The sequence below is a fragment of the Sinocyclocheilus grahami genome, unplaced genomic scaffold (assembly GCF_001515645.1).
Source record: "Sinocyclocheilus grahami isolate Dianchi unplaced genomic scaffold, SAMN03320097.WGS_v1.1 scaffold884.1, whole genome shotgun sequence".
NCBI lineage: Eukaryota > Metazoa > Chordata > Actinopteri > Cypriniformes > Cyprinidae > Sinocyclocheilus > Sinocyclocheilus grahami.
In genome coordinates this window covers 278394-297941 of record NW_015506063.1, presented here as the reverse complement: position 1 = coordinate 297941, position 19548 = coordinate 278394, and the positions used below count along the sequence as shown (strand labels likewise).

The 19548-nt window shown below is 38.9% G+C and overlaps 2 protein-coding genes across 2 annotated transcripts; one reads left to right on the top strand and one right to left on the bottom strand.

Moving 5' to 3' along the window:
- Window positions 1-4207: 4207 nt before the first annotated feature.
- LOC107563635 (protein Wnt-1) lies at window positions 4208-7985 on the bottom strand. Its single transcript, XM_016248554.1, has 5 exons — window positions 7898-7985; window positions 7175-7280; window positions 5743-5996; window positions 5316-5581; window positions 4208-4748 (listed from the first exon to the last, which is right to left on the bottom strand). The coding sequence occupies exons 1-5, from the start codon at window positions 7905-7907 to the stop codon at window positions 4257-4259; spliced, it is 1128 nt and encodes a 375-aa protein (XP_016104040.1). The 5' UTR covers window positions 7908-7985; the 3' UTR covers window positions 4208-4256.
- Window positions 7986-12840: 4855 nt separating this feature from the next.
- LOC107563634 (protein Wnt-10b) lies at window positions 12841-17901 on the top strand. Its single transcript, XM_016248553.1, has 4 exons — window positions 12841-13015; window positions 14111-14373; window positions 14667-15118; window positions 16054-17901. Exons 1-4 carry the CDS (start codon window positions 12942-12944, stop codon window positions 16543-16545), a joined length of 1281 nt encoding a protein of 426 aa, XP_016104039.1. The 5' UTR covers window positions 12841-12941; the 3' UTR covers window positions 16546-17901.
- Window positions 17902-19548: the final 1647 nt, after the last annotated feature.

Genomic DNA, 19548 nt, shown 5'->3' with positions numbered 1-19548 from the left:
AGATGGCCAGAAAGCGACTCCAACCCAGACAATTAGAACAATGGGCCAGGCCTGTAGGGGGCTAACTCGCAGCGTCACGCCTGGACGGTGGGGTATTTTGTCGGTTTAATGAATTGTCCGTCAGTCCCTGGCTGCATCACAGGCCGTGTAGAGAGTGGACAGCAGGGACCCAGACACTAAGTCGGTATTTATTACACTGCCTTTGTCACTAATTGAGCTAATTATCAGTGACTCTTCAGCACTCCCACAATGACAGTAGCCCTCCATCCTCCGCCTCCCTCATCCCACCAGTGCCTGGGAATGCAGCCTGACTTTGCTTCTTTATCCCTCTTTTCTATCCTTCTCGTCTTATTCTAACTATATCTTTCCCATTTTTATTAATGCTTTGTATTTTTGCACTGTTTTGCCTTGTAATACACATGCATGTATCCAGAAACTTCCTGTAAGGTCGAAGATCGGTTTACGATACGAGACAATACGTTATGATACGAAAGTTTCATTTGTTATTTTTAGTTTATTCATTATTATTTCCCTTTCAAGTAGGGAAGCTTTTCTGGTTATATCTTTTGGGTGTGTTTGATTTTTTTTTGGTTAGGACAGTTGAAAAGAGACAGGAAGTGATAGGATAGTGATTGGACCTTGAGCTCGGATTCAAACTTCGGTCATCAGAGGCGCTACTACACAATATGTCGGAGCGCAGCCCACAAGGCTATGCTTTTCAAAGGTAATTTATTGTAAAAAATATATTAGTGCAGTGTTTTTGTCCTATGCTACCAGTCAAAATTTTGGAATAAATAAGATGTTTTTGAAAGAAGTCTCTTATGCTCAACAAGGAGGCATTTATTTGATAAAAAAATGAAGTAATATCGTGAAATTGTATTGCCATTTAATCACTATTTTCTATTTGAATGCGTTTTAAAATGTAATTTATTCCTTTGATGGAAAAGCTAATTTTGCAGGAGCTATTAATCCAGTCTTCAGTGTCACATGGTTCTTATTGGTGCTCAATTATTAATGGTTCTTAATATTATCTTGAAAACCGTTTTTGCTGCTCAGTATTTTTGCTCAATATTTTTTTCAGGATTCTTTGATGAATAGAAAGTTTAAAAAACCTTCTGTAACATTATAAATGTCTTTATTGTCACTTTTGACCAATTCTTTGTGTCCTTATTTTATAAAAGTCTTTTTTTAATCTTACTTACCCCAAACTTTTGAATAATCCGTATCAAGGTTTCCACAAAAATATTAGGCAGCACAACTGTTTTAAACATTGATAATAATAAGAAATGTTGCTTGAGCACCAAATCAGCAGATTAGAATGATTTCTGAAGAATCATGTGAGACTGAAGACTGGAGTAATGGCTGCTGAAAATTCAGCTTAGCATCATAGGAATAAATGACATTTTAAAATATATTAAAACAGAAAATAGTTATTTTAATGTGTAATAATATTTGACAATATTACTGTTTTTACTACATTTCTCATAAAATATATGCAGTCTTGGTGAGCATAAGAGACTTCTTTCAAAAACATTAAAGAATCATAATTATTCTAAACTTTTGACCGATAGTTTTTATAATTGAACATATTGTACATAGAAGTACAACATTTACATTTAAGATATATTTTAGTCTATTTTTTATTTTTAAATCTTAGTTTTTTTTCTTTCTATCAATTATCTGTGAGTTATCTATGAGTTTCATCCTGTCAGCATTCCAGATCCTATTTCTCTTTTTTTCCTCCTATCACTTTGCATTCTGGGATGCGGTTGTGATGACAGCGGTGGTGCAGCGCTCCATCCTGCTGACCTTCAGTGGCCCTGCGATATGTTGCGGTGGGTGAGAGAAAGAATCGTCTGCCTTCATCCAAACTCTTGTGGTTGCACTGGCCTCGCCAGCAGGGCGGGGGCAACGCAGCCTGTCATTATTTCTAATACCATTCCTTTATTTTGTTTCTGATATTAAGTGAAGCAAAACCTCTAGTGTCGTGAAAACACACCGATTTAACGCTGTGTTACGCCACTGCCCAAAATCCCTCAGCGGTTACTGTGGATTTAGGGTGCATGACTGTTCGAAGAAGAGGGCTGCTCTTGTGCTATTAGTGGTGGGAATGATGTTTAGAGGAACGGATATACTTGCACACTCACATTGTTGATTTTAGGTTAAGTGATTTAGACACACCCTGTCATAACAGATTGTGGTTCTGAGAAATGATTGATGGATCACAAATGAAGCTGAGGAGAATACGCTCTGGAACATATGGAAATACAAACCTGTTACTGAACACAAACTGTGAGCACTGTTAGGAAATGAGTGGCTCTCTGTAAACACAAATAATGAAAATAAAAACTTTATTGTGCTATTACTCTATATGAAAACACCTTTTCTAAACTGAGCTAAAATATTTAATTTTATCAGCATTTCTTTACTAAAAAAAAGCCATCATACAATAATAAATACTTTTCATTCACAATATTAAAAGATGGTGTTCAGTGCATGTAAAACACAAGAGACAAGCAAATCAGGCATTTGACAAAGTAATCGTGTCTCTGAGATGTATGTGGCCTCAATTTGATCATAAATTTGTGATCATCGGTATAAGTTAGCACACAACTGGATGGAATTACTCCTAAAATTGTAAATAATGATTCACCCCACTTTCAGATTAAATCATTTTCTCACATTGCAAGTTGCAGCATAAATATATAGATCATATCTATTTATAATATTTACAACATTTTGGTTATTTTAGCTGATATACAAAATACAGTTTCAAAAATGTGAACTGTTTGTCCACTGTAAACTAGGTAGCAGGGCATTTACAGGATTATCTTTACACACTTTTTTAAAACTAGTATATACTTGTGCGTAATCGATGTAGTCTCTTTGACAACTTCCAACAGAAGTCTTCTTCTCTCCCAAAAGAGTTTCTGAAATAACGTGCTTCTGTCAGAGCCGAATCGACGAGTCAATCTCGGGTCAATCTTAATTTTTCTCTTCCCAATACTTTTCCATCAGTACAATAACATGGTATACCACATGATAATAAATGGTATTAAAAAATGGCAGGAGACTCAAAGCAATGACGGGAAGTATGGCAGGTCCGAATGGGAAATCACAAGAGGTTGAGCCGAGTTCGGGATTCCGCTACATAGTAATCGGAAAAGGAAGCCCCATCCCTTGAGAAGCACTTCACACAGTTTTATGTGAGACGAGTAGGACTGCAGCTAAAGAAAACAAAACGCTAAAATATTTTAAAGAACCGCCCTCTTGTTAGAGTTTTGCACTGGTTTATGAGAGAGCATGCTTGTGGTTCGCAAACCACAGGAACATCTGTCAAACTGTGTCCAGTTACTACTTTCAAGCTTCCATGTTCCCCAGAGTACCAGAGACGGAGATCAGGAGAAGAGAAGACAAACTAGAACCTCAGAACTAGTGCTTCAGCATGCTGAATTTCAAACTGTCTACATGAATGCTTTTTCATGTAGTGCATAGTGGTTATCGACCCATTTCTTTAGATTTAAAGCTATGTTGCAGTAACATCTCCAAAATATTGTGTTTTTGGACTACCATCAGCTAAGAGTTCTGCACTTGTATTTTTTTTACTTTTGTCAGTAGTTAATACATTATACTTGCCTGTTCAACCAACAGATTGTTTAGTCCCTTTTAACCTTGCTGTCTTATCTCTTTTCTTCAGTATTTAAACTTCACATGTTTATTCGTTGATTTATGTCTTCCAGATACCCCAACAGCCCCTTTCAGTATCCAGTTTGGGACCCTTTGCCTCCAGTTTGTCAGTTTGTCCGATTGTGTGTTGATCATAGACACTGATGGACAGTCTGTGTACTGGTGCAGTTGAGGCAGCTCACATGACAACACCAGTGGAAAGTACAGTGGCATCTTTCTGTGACCTGCTCCATTCGAGTCTTGTATCCCCTTCCGCAGCACAGCAACTCGCATCCGTCCAGCGCCGGCGATGAACTGTTGCAGGTACGTCCCGATGTGCCATGCGTGCCTGTTTTGCCATTGTAGGAACAGAAGTTGGGTGACTTTTCAAAATACACGAGGTCCCGAGCCGAAGGGAGCTTATGTGCTGGGTTTTCCGGTTCCAGGTGGCGAGGGTCGGCTCGATGGGATGCACGGTTGCTGCCTTTGTTGGCGTACACGACTCGAGAGGCGCCGTCAAACAGCCCCTTTCAGTATCCAGTTTGGGACCCTTTGCCTCCAGTTTGTCAGTTTGTCCGATTGTGTGTTGATCATAGACACTGATGGACAGTCTGTGTACTGGTGCAGTTGAGGCAGCTCACATGACAACACCAGTGGAAAGTACAGTGGCATCTTTCTGTGACCTGCTCCATTCGAGTCTTGTATCCCCTTCCGCAGCACAGCAACTCGCATCCGTCCAGCGCCGGCGATGAACTGTTGCAGGTACGTCCCGATGTGCCATGCGTGCCTGTTTTGCCATTGTATGAACAGAAGTTGGGTGACTTTTCAAAATACACGAGGTCCCGAGCCGAAGGGAGCTTATGTGCTGGGTTCTCCGGTTCCAGGTGGCGAGGGTCGGCTCGATGGGACGCACGGTTGCTGCCTTTGTTGGCGTACACGACTCGAGAGGCGCCGTCAAAACGGTCCTTCAGGAAGTCTCCCACTACACGGAAGCTGGGCAGTCTCATCCAGCACGTTCGCACAGTGCAGGACCCAGACATCCCATGACACTTGCACTCTTGCTGCATCTCTGATGCGACTGTCTGTAGGAAGAGAATTGAAAATTAATATCTATTGTGTAAAATAATTAATACACTTATATTGAAATTCTTAACAAATACACTTAATTGGGATGATGGCTGATGGATATATATATTAGTTGATCCATCATCCATCGATCCAAATAAGTGTATTGATAATATGATATTAATGGCATTTAAATATAATTAATAAATTAGATATTTATATAGAAATTCTGCACATTCTATCTGAATTGTAACCTGAATTATTGTATTTATATTTATATATTAATGGGAAAAACATATAATATAATATAATTTGTCTTTTTTCTTACTCATTTTAGACTTTGATAAAAACAATCTGTAGATGTGCCGTGTTAAATTAATTTTAAACTAATTTAATTAGTTCATTAATATTTCATTAGTAAAGTTCATTAGTATAATTCATTAGTAAATTAATTTTAATAATAAAAATTGATAATGGTTATTTTAGCAGCTTTCCATCTGTATTTTGGGAAACTCCATGTATTGATAGATTAATTAATGGCATCTGCATTTGGAGGAGACAAATGGCTTTTGATTGTCTCTTACCATTCTCCCTGCCTCATTGTTGTGCAGGTTGGTCAGATACCGTAGATCTCTGCCCCTCTCACTGGAATCTACAAACTCTCGCCCGAACATCCTGCCAAATTCCACATTGTCGCTGCAGCCTCCCCAGTGCCAGTCTGGCCCTCCAGGACCCCGGCGCCGGTAGTCACAGGTGCAGGACTCGATGGCTCCCTCAGAGCAGGACCGGGCCACGGCGTGAGTAACACCAGCACTTGTGATGGCAAACACAAATGCAGTCTCACGGCAACCTAACAAAACAATAGGCACAACTTAGAATCTCTGTCATGCTGTGTCTCCATACAGACAATTTTAATGTGTAATTCCATGCTCTCCTATTTCACTGTATGAGATATGAACAGTGTGTGTGGTTTAAATCTTTCATAATGTCACTCTGAGAAGCCATGCTCACCTCGGTTGACAATTTTGCCAAAGACATTGGGGCTGTGGGTGGTCGGACAGTTCCAGCGGCGGTTACGAAACTGCCATTTGCATTCCTTGATGGCTGTATGCAGGCCTGCTGCAATGGCGTGTAAGATGCCAGGGTTTTGCCGGATCAGTTTTCTCTGACGACGACTTAGCAACGCCAGGCTGGGGTCCAACACCAACTGCACATTCTTGGAGTTGGTGAGGAGATTGCCTGAGGATGCCACATTCACAATACCCCTGGTGGAGAAACAGGAAGGTTGACTTGGGTAAGTTGGAAAAAGGTCTTTTCTCATCTGATTGGCATGAGATGCAAAAGCAGTCAAGATCTTGGGACTTTTCTCGTCATTTTCCTCATTGATTTGCCTTTTTAGTTTGAGAGATGAGAATCACAGACATGTGATGTGCAAAAATTTTAATTGAAAAATTCATAGTTTCACTAGAATGCTTGGAAGGAGATATCACAGCAAATAAATATAAAATGTTAACGATGTAATATCGAACATAAGCCAATGTATGCCTATTTCTAAATGCAACTGGCAGTAGGCTGAAACAGGTCCAAACTGTAAGTTGTGTCCAATTAAACTGAAATCAATCTGGAAACTGTTTAATACAAAACTTTTCAAAGAACAAATCAGATACGGAATTGTATAATTCCTCTAAATAACACATGCATTTAAAGCATATATAATATAAAATCATGCATTTATATAGATTAAGAAATAACAAAAACAAAAAGTAGTGTATCAGCGTGTAGCCTATCATTTTGAATTCTCCTTTTGCCCTTGTTATGACATATACATACAGCTTTACATCAGCATGTGTCATTTTTAATTCTCCTTTCAACGTTATTATGACACATACAGCTTTGGCTCATAAGTCGTGTCTTTAGCCTACTCCGGAATGCTCAGCACATTACACGAATTTGACCCTGAAAACGAACTGGAAAAGAACTGCTCCCAGCCATAAAATAAATCCTCATTTAATTTATCCCACATTGGATTGAAAAATCTTGTCCTGTGTTCAAGCCACACTGTCAAAATGACAGCGAGAAACCGAGAGGGAGAGAGAGAGCGCGCGTAAGCAGTAGCTCCGCGTAAACAGGCGTTAACATGAGATTGCATTGATTTATTTGGGAACCGAGTTTGACTTTTCTAATTTAAGCATAACTTCGCGCTACTTTATTATATCAGTAATATAATGGTTTTTTTTTTCTTTTTGTTTTTCTAAAATTTAAAGGGATAAATTACAATACAGCTGCGCGTGCAAATGTTTAGTAGCCTAAAGACAGATTCACTTCAACCATTATTGTGCACCAGCCTACAAAGGAAAAGGCATTGGTTGTTGACATTCTAGGATGAATGTCCTATATCTTGTATGTACTAAATGCCATACATTATGGGCCTGCTGTATCTTACCACCACCGGCCGCTGTTGTTGACCGCCACTGTGCCAGTGAGAGAGGAGACCAGGAGGACACATGCCGCTTTGACTGCGAGAAGCAACGCGAGTACCCGCATGATATCTGAAAGGGCAAAGTTAACCAATTAACCTCAAATAAGATTCCTGCAATAATAAACGATGTCAGGATCTTTCTATATTAGAGGAGCTAGTGAGCAACTTAACAGTTATGAATTTAATAACAATAACAAAACCAGTGTAGCGCACAGAAATTATGAATTATATTTATGTTCTCGCTTTTTAACGCAAGGACATTTTTAATATACAGAAAATACGATTTTGGTTACATATGTGTGGGTAGTTTTAAATTAATGTCAAAATACTGTTCTGTACTCGTAGATATGACTCAACAAAAATCTCAAATATCAGCCAGCACTAAATAAATATCAGACTACGTTCAAAAAATAAATAAATGAGAGAAAATTAGACCCAAAATAGCCCCGAGTGCCATACATTTTTCTTTTTAAAAACATTGTATTTTCTAGTTCTTTCGAAAACCTTGTTTTAAAGAACATGAATACGCTTTTCTAAAAAATAGTTAACCAAATTGATAGTCTCCAAAGAACCATACAGCAACTCACGAACCCTATACAGCCTAAAATGCTTCTTTATAAGGTAACTTTCTAAAATGGGATTAAAAAAACATATTAAGTGATTTTGGTGCAATAAGCATCCACTTACCACTCCACATTCCAGTACGACTGACAGCGTGGGTCAATGTTTATTCATAAAATCAGTGTAGAAGTCACAGAAAGGGTCCTGGATGGGATGCCAGTGCCGGTGCTGCTGCTGCTGCTGCTGCTGCTGCTCTTACAGTCTGTGTGTTAGTGATGCTCTGCTCGCAGCACTGAGCGCGTGGGACAGTCCTGTAGACCTGATCCCCTCGGTGACTGATAGGCGACACATTGTTCACTTATTGAACGCTGCAAGATGAATAAAAAAGGGATTTGCTGCTCTCATCTCCCTCTGTTTTTTTTCCTCCCTCCTTTTGAGTAGAACTGAATGGACGGATAGCTTAATTCTTCTCATTGGGCACAATGAATACTGGAGGCAAAACCCGACATAAAGGAGAGGAGAAGAAGAAAGGATCCGTTATAGGCGCTTTAAATTACGTATCATTTTGTAATCCTCGTCCGGAGATTCCTCAGATACATTCAAGCGAATTCATATAAAATGCAGTTCCTTCAGGCGTGTTCCGTAGCTATACGCAGAGCAGATTTATTCCTTCTCATTGCAGTGGGTGTGCGCGCGCGCCACTTCTGTCCCTCTGCGTGGATGGTGTCGCGACACAGTTACAGTAAGAGGGGAAAATGAAACATCTAAACTGGCCTTTTTACCCGGAGTGCTTGCATGCATTACTCACTTAACTGCGTCTCCTCCCTCTTGCGCGTTAAAAAAAAACATTCATAGATGCCCATACTTGCGCTCTGCACTCACTCGTTTGTAGCGTTTAGCCTAAATAAAGCACATCAATTGGAAACGTCATGCTATAATTATGGTGAAAAATCTGGGTTAAATGAAAAGGAGAATATTAAAGATACGGACAGCGCTTAATGCTGCTTCAGTTTCTAGGTTTAAACTGACCAGTGCAACACATTTTGGTTTCAAAGTCTGTAACTCAACGTCTTTTTTAGTTTTTAGTTTTTTTCTGGTGTTGTGTGTCTCATATTTCGATATATTTCCATATCTGCATGCCACAAATTAAAATCCACTAATTATCTCTAAACTGAGTGAATCTCTCAACTTCAATGAGACTGTTGGATTGTAACGATACGGTTGTTACAATAATAGAAAACGTGGAGAATTTACATTGTGGACTGAATTTATTATGGTAATCAAATGTATTTGTTCACAAATCATATTTCATCACCACCCTATCCTCGTTTCATTTTAAACATTCAATTAAAAAAAGTAAATAGCAAACGTTTTATAAAACGTTGGGTAACAACAAAAGAGCGCGTTACATATGTTTTAACCTTAAAATGAATCGCATAAAATTGTTTACAGCCTTACAACTTCTAATGGTAGCCTAATTTAACCCATGTAGCTAATTTACCATTACCATTTTTGACATTTTAGATAACGAATAAAATAAGAAATCGTTACAGATAAATAACTCAACACGTTTGACTCTAAATTGTGACACCAAAGTAGAAAGAGTCAAGATAAAACTGTTCACCATCTGGACTGCAGACCTCCCTTGATCGCATGTGGTCAGTAAAGGCACGAATCAAACGGTATTTTGCTGTCAGTTTTGACTCTATACATTTATGGTGTCGTCTGCGCAAAGAATTATGAGCAGTTGGCAAATATTAAATCAGCTTTTTTAAAGCACATATAAGGTGTTTGATGTCGCCATGAAAGAATCAGAGAGAAAGAGAAAGAGCAATTTTTTCCTCTGAGGGATTGAAGTAAATGGCTAACTGAAGGAAGTGCGCTTTTGTTAGGGGTAATGAAGGCTGCTTTTCTGGGCTTAGCCTGCTCTTATACTCTTGAAGGATCTTAAACAGGTTTTCCTGAAACACTCATGCGATGCAGCGCAGATTAGTGGCAATCCGGTTAAAGGGACGCCTTTTATATACAAATCAACTTCAAATCACTTTTTAAGCCACTTAGATATACACGCCATGGCAAAATGCTAATGCACTTTTCGTTGCCAGAGCTTAAGAAGAGGAGTAGAGGTGATTAGCTCCAATACAAGAATTGATCGTCGAGAATAGGAGGTGATTAGCTCAAAAACCAAGAACTGTTGTCAGGATTCGGGGTTAAGGATGGTTAAGGGTGGATTTAACTCAATTTCATGGCATTAATCCTAGTTCTACTACTGTTAATAGTAATAACAATAACGCTAAGAAGCAAGATGCTCGTTCTAGGATCAGTTAAAGAGTTTTTTTCACCTGCTGTGCATAGTGCTGACCACCAGCACGATAATCCCTTAATCTTGTAAACTGCTAATGCCTCAGATATTCTGGTTTATTCATATATTCACCAGTATGTTCAAATATCCTTGTATCATGTCATCATGCCTACGTTGCAGCTAGATTAAAAAGAAAGAAAGAAAAAACACTGACAGCTTGTGTCTATTGAACAAACGTATTATGTGCATTATGCATAATTTGTTGGCCCACTATGTAATTGCGTATCACTTTCAATGAGCCTTGACAACAACCTCTCCATCATGGTCAGTTATGGGACTAATTATACGCACAAACTCAGACGTGTATAGACAAACAAACGAAATAAGTCTATTTTCCAGTAGTGCTCTAGGCTATCTGCAGCAACAGTCAGCAAAGCCTTCTCATTAAGAGTGTCGGGGAAAATGATGAATGTGGGCTTAATTAAAGTGAAACGTCACTAGGGCTGCACGGTGAACTGTTGAACTGATTCGGAGTGGGAGGATGGGCGAACACATGCACGCGCTCACGCACCTCGCATTGTTCATGAAGAACCGCACGCCTGCCTGCTGCTGCCCTGCTTATTGTAGCCCATATGAATGACTTTTAGTTTAGTTTAGCTTATACATGTTTACCGAGGAACAAAATGTCTTGTCACAAGTTCTGCAGTGCAGACAGGTCGGATAATAGGCTTACTTCATAACCAAATACACAAATAACAAATAGACAGCAAGAAAAACAGATCAATAAATAAATACAAAGAATGCACACCCTGCAAATTATAAGTAACAAATCACAGGTTCTAGGATACAATGCAATAGCGATGCAGCAGTTTACACACGAGAGGCAGTTTTGGATTGGGCAGTGAAAATGATAGCATTCCATCCATTAATTTATAGCATTTTACTTGATTTTATGAGTTTCATCATTATTAATGAATTATGAATTCATAATTTTGATCAATTCGATTTTATTCATCAGCAATTCAATTCAAAGTGGTTAACACGTACATTACATTTACATTTAGTCGTTTAGCAGACGCTTTTATCCAAAGCGACTTACAAATGAGGACAATGGAAGCAATCAAAATCAACAAGAGAGCAAAAATATGCAAGTGCTATAACAAGTCTCAGTTAGCTTAACGCAGTACACGTAGCAAGTTTTTTTTTTAATATAATAAATAAAAAGAAAACGGAATAGAAATAGAGAAAGCTAGCGTTAGAGGCCTATTTTGCTTTTGTTAATTGTATAATAAATCAAAATAAAACAAAGAGACAGAATACAAAAGATTAGAGAAGCTAGTGTTTTTTTTAAAGAAAACAACCAGTTAGTAAATGAATAGAATGCAAGTCTAATAGAATTAGAATAGAGAGTGCTAGAGTTAGAGGGTCAAATAAAGATGGAAGAGATGTGTTTTAGCCGATTCTTGAAGATGGCTAAGGATTCAGCTGCTCGGATTGAGTTGGGCAGGTCATTCCACCAGGAGGGAACAGTTCATTTAAAAGTCCGTGAAAGTGATTTTGTGCCTCTTTGAGACGGCACAATAAAGCGACGTTCACTTGCAGAACGAAAGCTTCTAGAGGGGACATAAGTCTGAAGTAGCTAATGCATTTAGGTAAAGCAGAGCCAGTGGTGGTTTTGTAGGCAAACATTAATGCCTTGAATTTTATGCCAGCAGCTATTGCCAGTGCAAATTGATAAACAAAAGTTTTGGCTCATAAAAAATTAATCTTACTGCCGCGTTCTGGATTAATTGTAAAGTTAATCATTAATAAATTAATTAATAATAATTAATTTATAAATAATAAAGATAAAAAAGTTAATCATTGCAGATTGTCAATTTGGCACAACTGTAGTTCTATGTAAATTTTAAAGCTGCAATTTAAATTAGGTTGATTTCTGTTGGTTGAATTTACTGAAACTGGTAGTTATCTATCTATCTATCTATCTATCCATCTATCTATCTATCTATCTCATTGTTCATACTTGTCTTATCAGTTATCGGTTCTTTTAATATTAGGTCTACCGATAAATGGCATCATTTGAAAAAACATTACAACAGAATGCCATTACAACACCTCAAATGAAAAACAAACTTAAATTCCAAAACAAAGACTAAAATAAATTCGCTATTTAGATCGTAAAACAATTTTGCATAAACATTATGGTGCAAATAGTATTAAAATTAAAATAAACCAAAACAAAAATGTATAGGCTAATGCATGTAATGTTTTGTTGTGTCAACAAATATAAACAAATAGCCTACAATAAATTAAACGTCGGTTTTGCATATCAGTTGGTCACTTAGACAAAAATAATCTAATGTGTCTGGATAATAAAAATAGATACATTGAAAACTGGCGTGTAACATTGTTAGTCACGTGTTGCTCAGCGCACTTGATGTGAAAAAGATCTAAATATAGTCAATGCCCTTGTTGTCAATATTGCGTCCCAGTTGAGAAAGTAGCCTATTGGTTTAGATTTATTCATAGCTAGATTTATGCCCATTCAGCATGACCACTATTGGTGGGGGTCAAAGATTATCACATGCAGTTTTAGGAATATACAAAGTTTTGACAGGCCTTGCTACTTTTTCATCGTGTTAAAAAACAAGCGCCTCAGGCGATGTTTGGCCACATTGACGGCGCCCCTTCCTCCTCCTCCTCCTCCTCCTCCTCCTTAGTGACATACACGCTCCCGTCCCAAGCTCCATCAAATGCTGCTTGCTCAACTCCCCGCTCCTCACACAAACAATTGAAGCCATTTCCAGTTCGTCTCTAACGCGATCCTACAGGTGTTTTAATGTCCCGTCGAGAAAAGCTTTCAGCGCAATGGAGTCACCCCACAGACAGTATTTGGGACGAGTCCTGATTGTGACTGCAGCGCTTCTGTCACCTGCGTTCATGTAAGTAGAAAGGTAGAAGTGCGTTCATGGGATCTGCTGGAGTAAAATCAACCGTTTGTTTTGGAAAGCCAGTAATTCAAATGAATGATTATGTATAATATAGGCTCAAATTGTCATTTGCATGATTCATTCATTATTATTATTTAATTATAACTTTCAATTTAAAAAAGATTTCAAGGTTCGGCCAAGGCTGCTATTATCTAAAAGTAGTAAGCTATAAACTACTTGTATCTAAAACAAATTAGTATCTTTATTAATGTTGTTTTTACTATTAGTATATAGGCTAGTCCACTAAGTATCGTTTTCCAATCAATAGAAGGCTACTTAATCATCACACTAACAGTACAACAGTACTAATTCCTTTGATACTAGACAAGTGACTCCATTGTTACTGGTAACAAACTGCACGTTTGCCATTGAATATGTGGGAATTTGTTGTTCAGATACTAGTGTATTCCAACTGTTGCTGGTGCTGTTTTAGTTAAACAGGTACCTTTAGTACAAATTGAATAGATACTAGTTTCTAAACTTTTTTTTAACCATTTTATGGGTGTTCTCTCACTTCTCAAAACTGTCAATGGGCATAATGTATTTATTAACATCAGCGTGATATGATTAATATTTTGCCCACAAATCTTTTCCAAATAGTAATTTTCACATCAGATTATCATCAGGCATGCTAAGATACTGATAGAAACCAGGGCGTTTGAAAATTCATGGCTGTTTTATGTATGCCTCTTGCTAGTTCACAGCCTTGTTTGAGTGTCAGGGCACTTAATCGCACAACTGCTGGTATAAAAAACACTAGAATTTGTCACTTTTTTTTTCTTTGCCATATTTAAAATGTTCCTGTAAATATGTATTGATCATATTATTTGAAATGAATACGGCACCATAAAAACATCCATTATTGATACAATATTTTCCTGCTTCTCGTTAATGACTGAACTCATTGTCATACTTTCTTCACATATGTGACTCATTTAAAAAAAGACCACATGTGATGCTACGTAAAAGCAGCCTTCTGCAATTTATGGCATGCGGTGTTACTTCATAATGATATCACTGCTATAAAATTAATTTTCTCCTTCTCAGGGTACTGGGCAATGACATCCTTGGCCTGAAGGTGGCAGGAGAGCCAGTGCTTACCCCCAACGCAGTGTGTTTACGACTGGCAGGCCTGACCAAAAAACAGATGCGTTTGTGTGTGCGCAGCCCTGATGTCACAGCCTCTGCTCTGCAGGGCATTCAGGTTGCTATTCACGAATGCCAGCACCAGCTCAGAGACCAGCGCTGGAACTGCTCCTCCCTGGAGAACCATGGCAAGTTGCCCCATCAGAGTGCCATTCTCAACAGGGGTGAGTTGATGGCAAAAGGGGCATGGGAAGTGCTGAAGTTGAAGTTTTAGAGAGCCAATACAGTCATAATCCGGGCATTGAAATGCTACATTGGCCAAAGAGGAAAAATATCAGAGTTGAGTCATTGTTTAACGCATTTGCGCCGTGGAAAACATCTTTTATGAGATTTTAGATAAAGGTCATTATAGATAATTATCTCACCAGCTGGCTCATATGCACTTCGCTTTCTGAAGGCTCTGTTTACCCTGTTGGCAGATTTATTTGCGATGTAAAAGTGCTTTCTTTCATCTCAGGTTTCCGAGAGAGTGCCTTCTCGCTGTCACTGCTGGCTGCAGGTGTCGTGCATTCGGTGGCTTCGGCCTGCAGCCTCGGTAAGTTGCGTGGGTGTGGCTGCGAGGCTAAACGTCGCCTGGATGATGACAAAATCCGGCTCAAGTTAACCCAGCTCCAGCTTCAGACTTTTCAGAGAAGTGGAGTGTCCATAGCAGGTGCAGGAAAGAACACACCTGAGTTTGGTTCACTCCACGGCAGCCTGCCGGCCAATCTGCACTCGTCCCACCCAATCAGTCTCCTCAAACCCATGCCGGATGAGGTCACGATGCTGCAGGACACCTGGGAGTGGGGAGGATGTAGTCATGATGTCCGTCTCGGTGTACGGTTCTCTAGGGATTGGTTGGATTCCAGAGGATCCCCCCGTGATATACACGCTCGTATGCGGATTCATAATAATAGAGTGGGCAGACAGGTGTGGTTTCTTGGATTTCTTCAAATCCAAATCTTTTCTGATAATCTGTACTGCAATTGAATTGGTCTTTCAAACAATGACAACCATGTCCTAAACAGGTGTGAAACACTGTAAATTTGAGTTTTTGCTTTATATTAATCACCTGCTTGGTTCCCATTTATGCAGACATACACAGATTAGCCCCGCCCACAGCAAAATCTTATTGGTCCAAAATTTCCTTTAACTGTTCGTTAATGAATAAATATCTTCTTATTAATTTATCCAAAAACACATGCAGATGCAATTTATACCTGCAGTGAACTGAATATACCTCAGATATGCATTTTTTATTATTTTTTTAATGTTTTAATTTGAATCTGTTTTAATTTTCTTTAATTCATGTTGTTGTTTTTGGAAGGACATAAAGTAAAAAATGTTACAGTAACACGGCTAATATCACATGGAGTATGACTCCTCAAGATAATGATATTTAGGTAAATATACATAATATATATATATATTTTAAATTTTACATTGGAAAAATATATTACATTTTTTTCCTAATGATTAAGCTGTGTACACTGTCATGTATTCAATATGTAAGGAAAATTTTATTTTTATGGTTACACTTCACTAGATCTTTTGAGTAATTAAATTTAAAATATTAATCTTAAATAAGTAAATAAATTACATTATGAAACCGAAATGGGTACAAGAACATGGAGCATGTGTTTTAAAGTACATCTGTAAAAGATTTTCTTTTCCATGAATGTGGAGACTCTTAAATGTCATTGTCCCATTTTTTGGTTAGCTACTACATGTATAAATATATAGACAAACAGACAGATACATATAGATGGATATTACTCCCATTTATGACATGGTGTTAAAGCATTTGATTAACTTAAAAATACAGATATACTACATTCTTTTCATTATGTGTTTGACTTTAACAGGTAGTTACTGACAACATGAGAAGAAAGTGCAAGTGTCATGGCACATCAGGCAGCTGCCAGTTCAAGACCTGCTGGTATGTTTCTCCTGAATTCCGGCTTGTGGGTTCACTGCTACGGAAGAAATTTCTGACTGCCATCTTCATAAACTCTCAGAACAAGAACAACGGAGTATTCAACTCTCGAACTGGTGAAAGCACCAGCTCAGATCAGCTCAGAGGCCGGCGGCGGAACATTTCCCGTGAGTTAGTGTACTTCGAGAAGTCGCTCGACTTCTGTGATCGTGAGCCAGCAGTGGATTCGCCGGGCACGCAGGGTCGCATCTGCAACAAGAGCAGCCCCAGCATGGACGGTTGTGGGTCGCTATGCTGTGGCCGCGGACACAACATCCTCAAACAGGCACGCAGCGAACGGTGTCACTGCCACTTTCACTGGTGCTGCTACGTGCTCTGTGAGGAGTGCAGGGTTACAGAATGGGTTAATGTGTGCAAGTAACCAACCCACCTTGATCCAAATCCTCTTTGCTTTTTTGGACCGAGAGACAACAACCTGTGACTGCCTGTGTGTTTTGCTCTCGCGCAGTGTGTCTGCTTATCCATTTCTCTCCTTCTTTTAACCTTCATCATCTGGGATCCATTTGCATTGTGTTGCTGTTGTTATTCTCAAAATGCCAAGTCTGAGATGAGGAGGAGGTGACTCATGTCAATTGTCTTTTTTTCATCACTTGGAATCTTCAGCCTCCAGAACCAAGCAAATGGCCCGAACGCCATCTGCACTCCTCCAAATAACAGCAGGAACAAATTATTCCTGTGAAATATAGGCACTGCTACAGTCTACCTTTTTTACATTTAAAAAGTGCACTTAATGTATATTCCTTACCTTGGCAAAATGTTTGAGACAACATTCTTGATGGTGAAATACCATCCTAGTACAGTTGAGGTTTATGAAACACTCTATCTTGCCGTATTATGATCTTTGCCCACATTGATCATGAAGAATCAATGTCTGTGATAACTGAAGGGAACATCTCAGTGCCTTTTATGAGCTTTCATAAGATGTTATAGAGAAACTCTCCCAAGTCTGAAGTGAATCTTGGCCATCGACTGAGAATATGCCTTGCGTAGGGGTCTGAGTTTAGTTGGTTTTTATGAAAACCAGGACAGTTGTGACGTTGATATGCTGTGTAACCCCATCCTAACCTTTACAGAGACAGACCAATCAGAGAACGGAGATGGATAGAGTGAAGGAACGACTGGAGAACGCTTGTACCTCCCGTGGATTTTTTGCCGCTGATTAAAAACAGTCACATCTCATCTAATACTGCTGAACAATATTGGATGCCAGATGCCTTTGATGCAAGAATGGAAGACATTCATACTCTCAAGTCTTCAGTTAAACTGTATTTAAACAGTTGCCATTACAATCATATTACAGTGAATTTGATGTATGCAATTTTGAAACTTTAATTTTGAGCAATCAATGCTTAGGGAATCCAATTAATTATATGGATAAATAAAAATTCCCTTTTCATATATTGCCGCCTTTTGCATCCTTAAAGAGACTTTAGAGAATTTATGTTATACAATGTTTAAGAATGCCTCAATTTTTGGTTATGAAACCTTTCTTGGTTTATCGTGGTTAGGTTTTAGAACCAGGAAAGACCCTCTAGAACAGAGGAGGGGTCATAGATCGGCGTATTAGATATAATTCTACTCTTCTGGAGATTTTTTTACTGAATCTGACCTCTCATAATGGGCAACAGGGATAGGCTTTCATAAAGAGTTTTGGTTGCCTTGATTTTGCCAAGTAAGACATGTTCCTGGATCAACATCTTTTGTTGATCCTGGATCAACATTACTGTCCAAAAATATAGACTAAACCCAATCCCTACCCCTAAACCTAACCTTACCCATAATTTATTCCTAAAATCAGTGTGAAATGATAGCTGATTAACAAGGGTGTAGAAGCACCTAACCCTGATCATAAGTCTAAAACAGATATTTCCTGATAAGTTATCCCTCAATTCTGATTGGTTAATTGGAATGTTGTTCCAGGATCAACAAGGATCTTGATCCGGGAACATGTTGTACTAGGTGAAATCACGGTCACAAAGAGTTTTATAAGCAGATTGAGGCATGAACCGGTCTTATAGGGATCAGCTGTCCATGTGCTGCTGAGTACTGTTTGTCCTTGTCTGTGATTCTCCAACTGTCAGAGATTGGACCACTGTGTGATTTCCTAACTAAACACAGGCGTCTTCTGATGTCTATGCTGTGTGTGAGTTTTCTGACTGCACAACAATCACAAACATCTTAGGAATAAATGAGTTTTTCTGTATGATTTCTCACGAGACTCTGTAATGAAGATGTGCTGTGGTGGCTGTGAATTGAGTGAAGTGACCACCCACGGTCTGCTGGCTTTATCGAACTCGTTTCTCGTGGTATTTCCTTTGGTAATAAAGATGGGAGCAAAAGAGAACTAGAGAAAGAGTGGTGTGGAATGATAAAGCGCTGGATATCTGGTTTGCATTTATTTATTCCTTTATCATTTCACCCTGGAGCTGCTGCAAGAGGGAATTTCCTGTCGCTGTTTCTCCCATGTGTGAGATGGATGGCCATAGACCCCCCACACCTCCCCACCTCCCCCGACATAATGCAGTGTAACCAGTCACACATACAAAGCAACATACTGACAGCATCAACAAATAATGACAACCAGACACAGCCTCAGTAAAGACACAAGGCCACAGAACTAATCTGAAAGTATTTCAGTTAGCTACTATATACGTTTGGATGGATGGATGGACAGACAAATAGATGAAAGTGTAGATAGATAGATAGATAGATGAATGTACGGATGGATGGAATGGACAAATCGATGAATGGATAGATAGATAGATAGATAGATAGATAGATGATGGACAGACGAATAGATGAATGTACGGATGGATGGATGGACGGACAGATAGATGGATGGGTGGATGGATGATGGACGGACCAACAGATGAATATACGGGTGGATTTATAGATGAAGGTACAGACAAGTAGATGAATGTATAGATAGATAGACTAATGGATAGATGAATATATGGGTGGGTGTTTAGATGGGTAAATACTAGGTGACAGACACAACAAGCGATATCGATGTTATGGAATATGGAATTATGTGAATATATAGTGCACGTTCTTAGGTAAATCAAAAGAGAAAGAAAAGGGGAAGAAAAACAGCTGGAAACATCTGCTTCTGGGCTCCTTGTCCAGCTTCCATTTTTTGATGTGGGATAAAGAGAAAAAGAGAAAGGGAAAGAAAAAACAAGGAGCCAGCTATCCAGAACATCAAAGCCATTGCCTAAATGTGCAAGCCCTCATTAGTTCTGCAAGCCTAACCAACCCGACTTATGATTGTGTTTGCTGGGGTGCACTTTGGCAAACACTTCAGAGGAGAGGCTCCTTTAAATTATAACTCCCACCTCACCCCCACCCCCACCCCCTGGCCCAG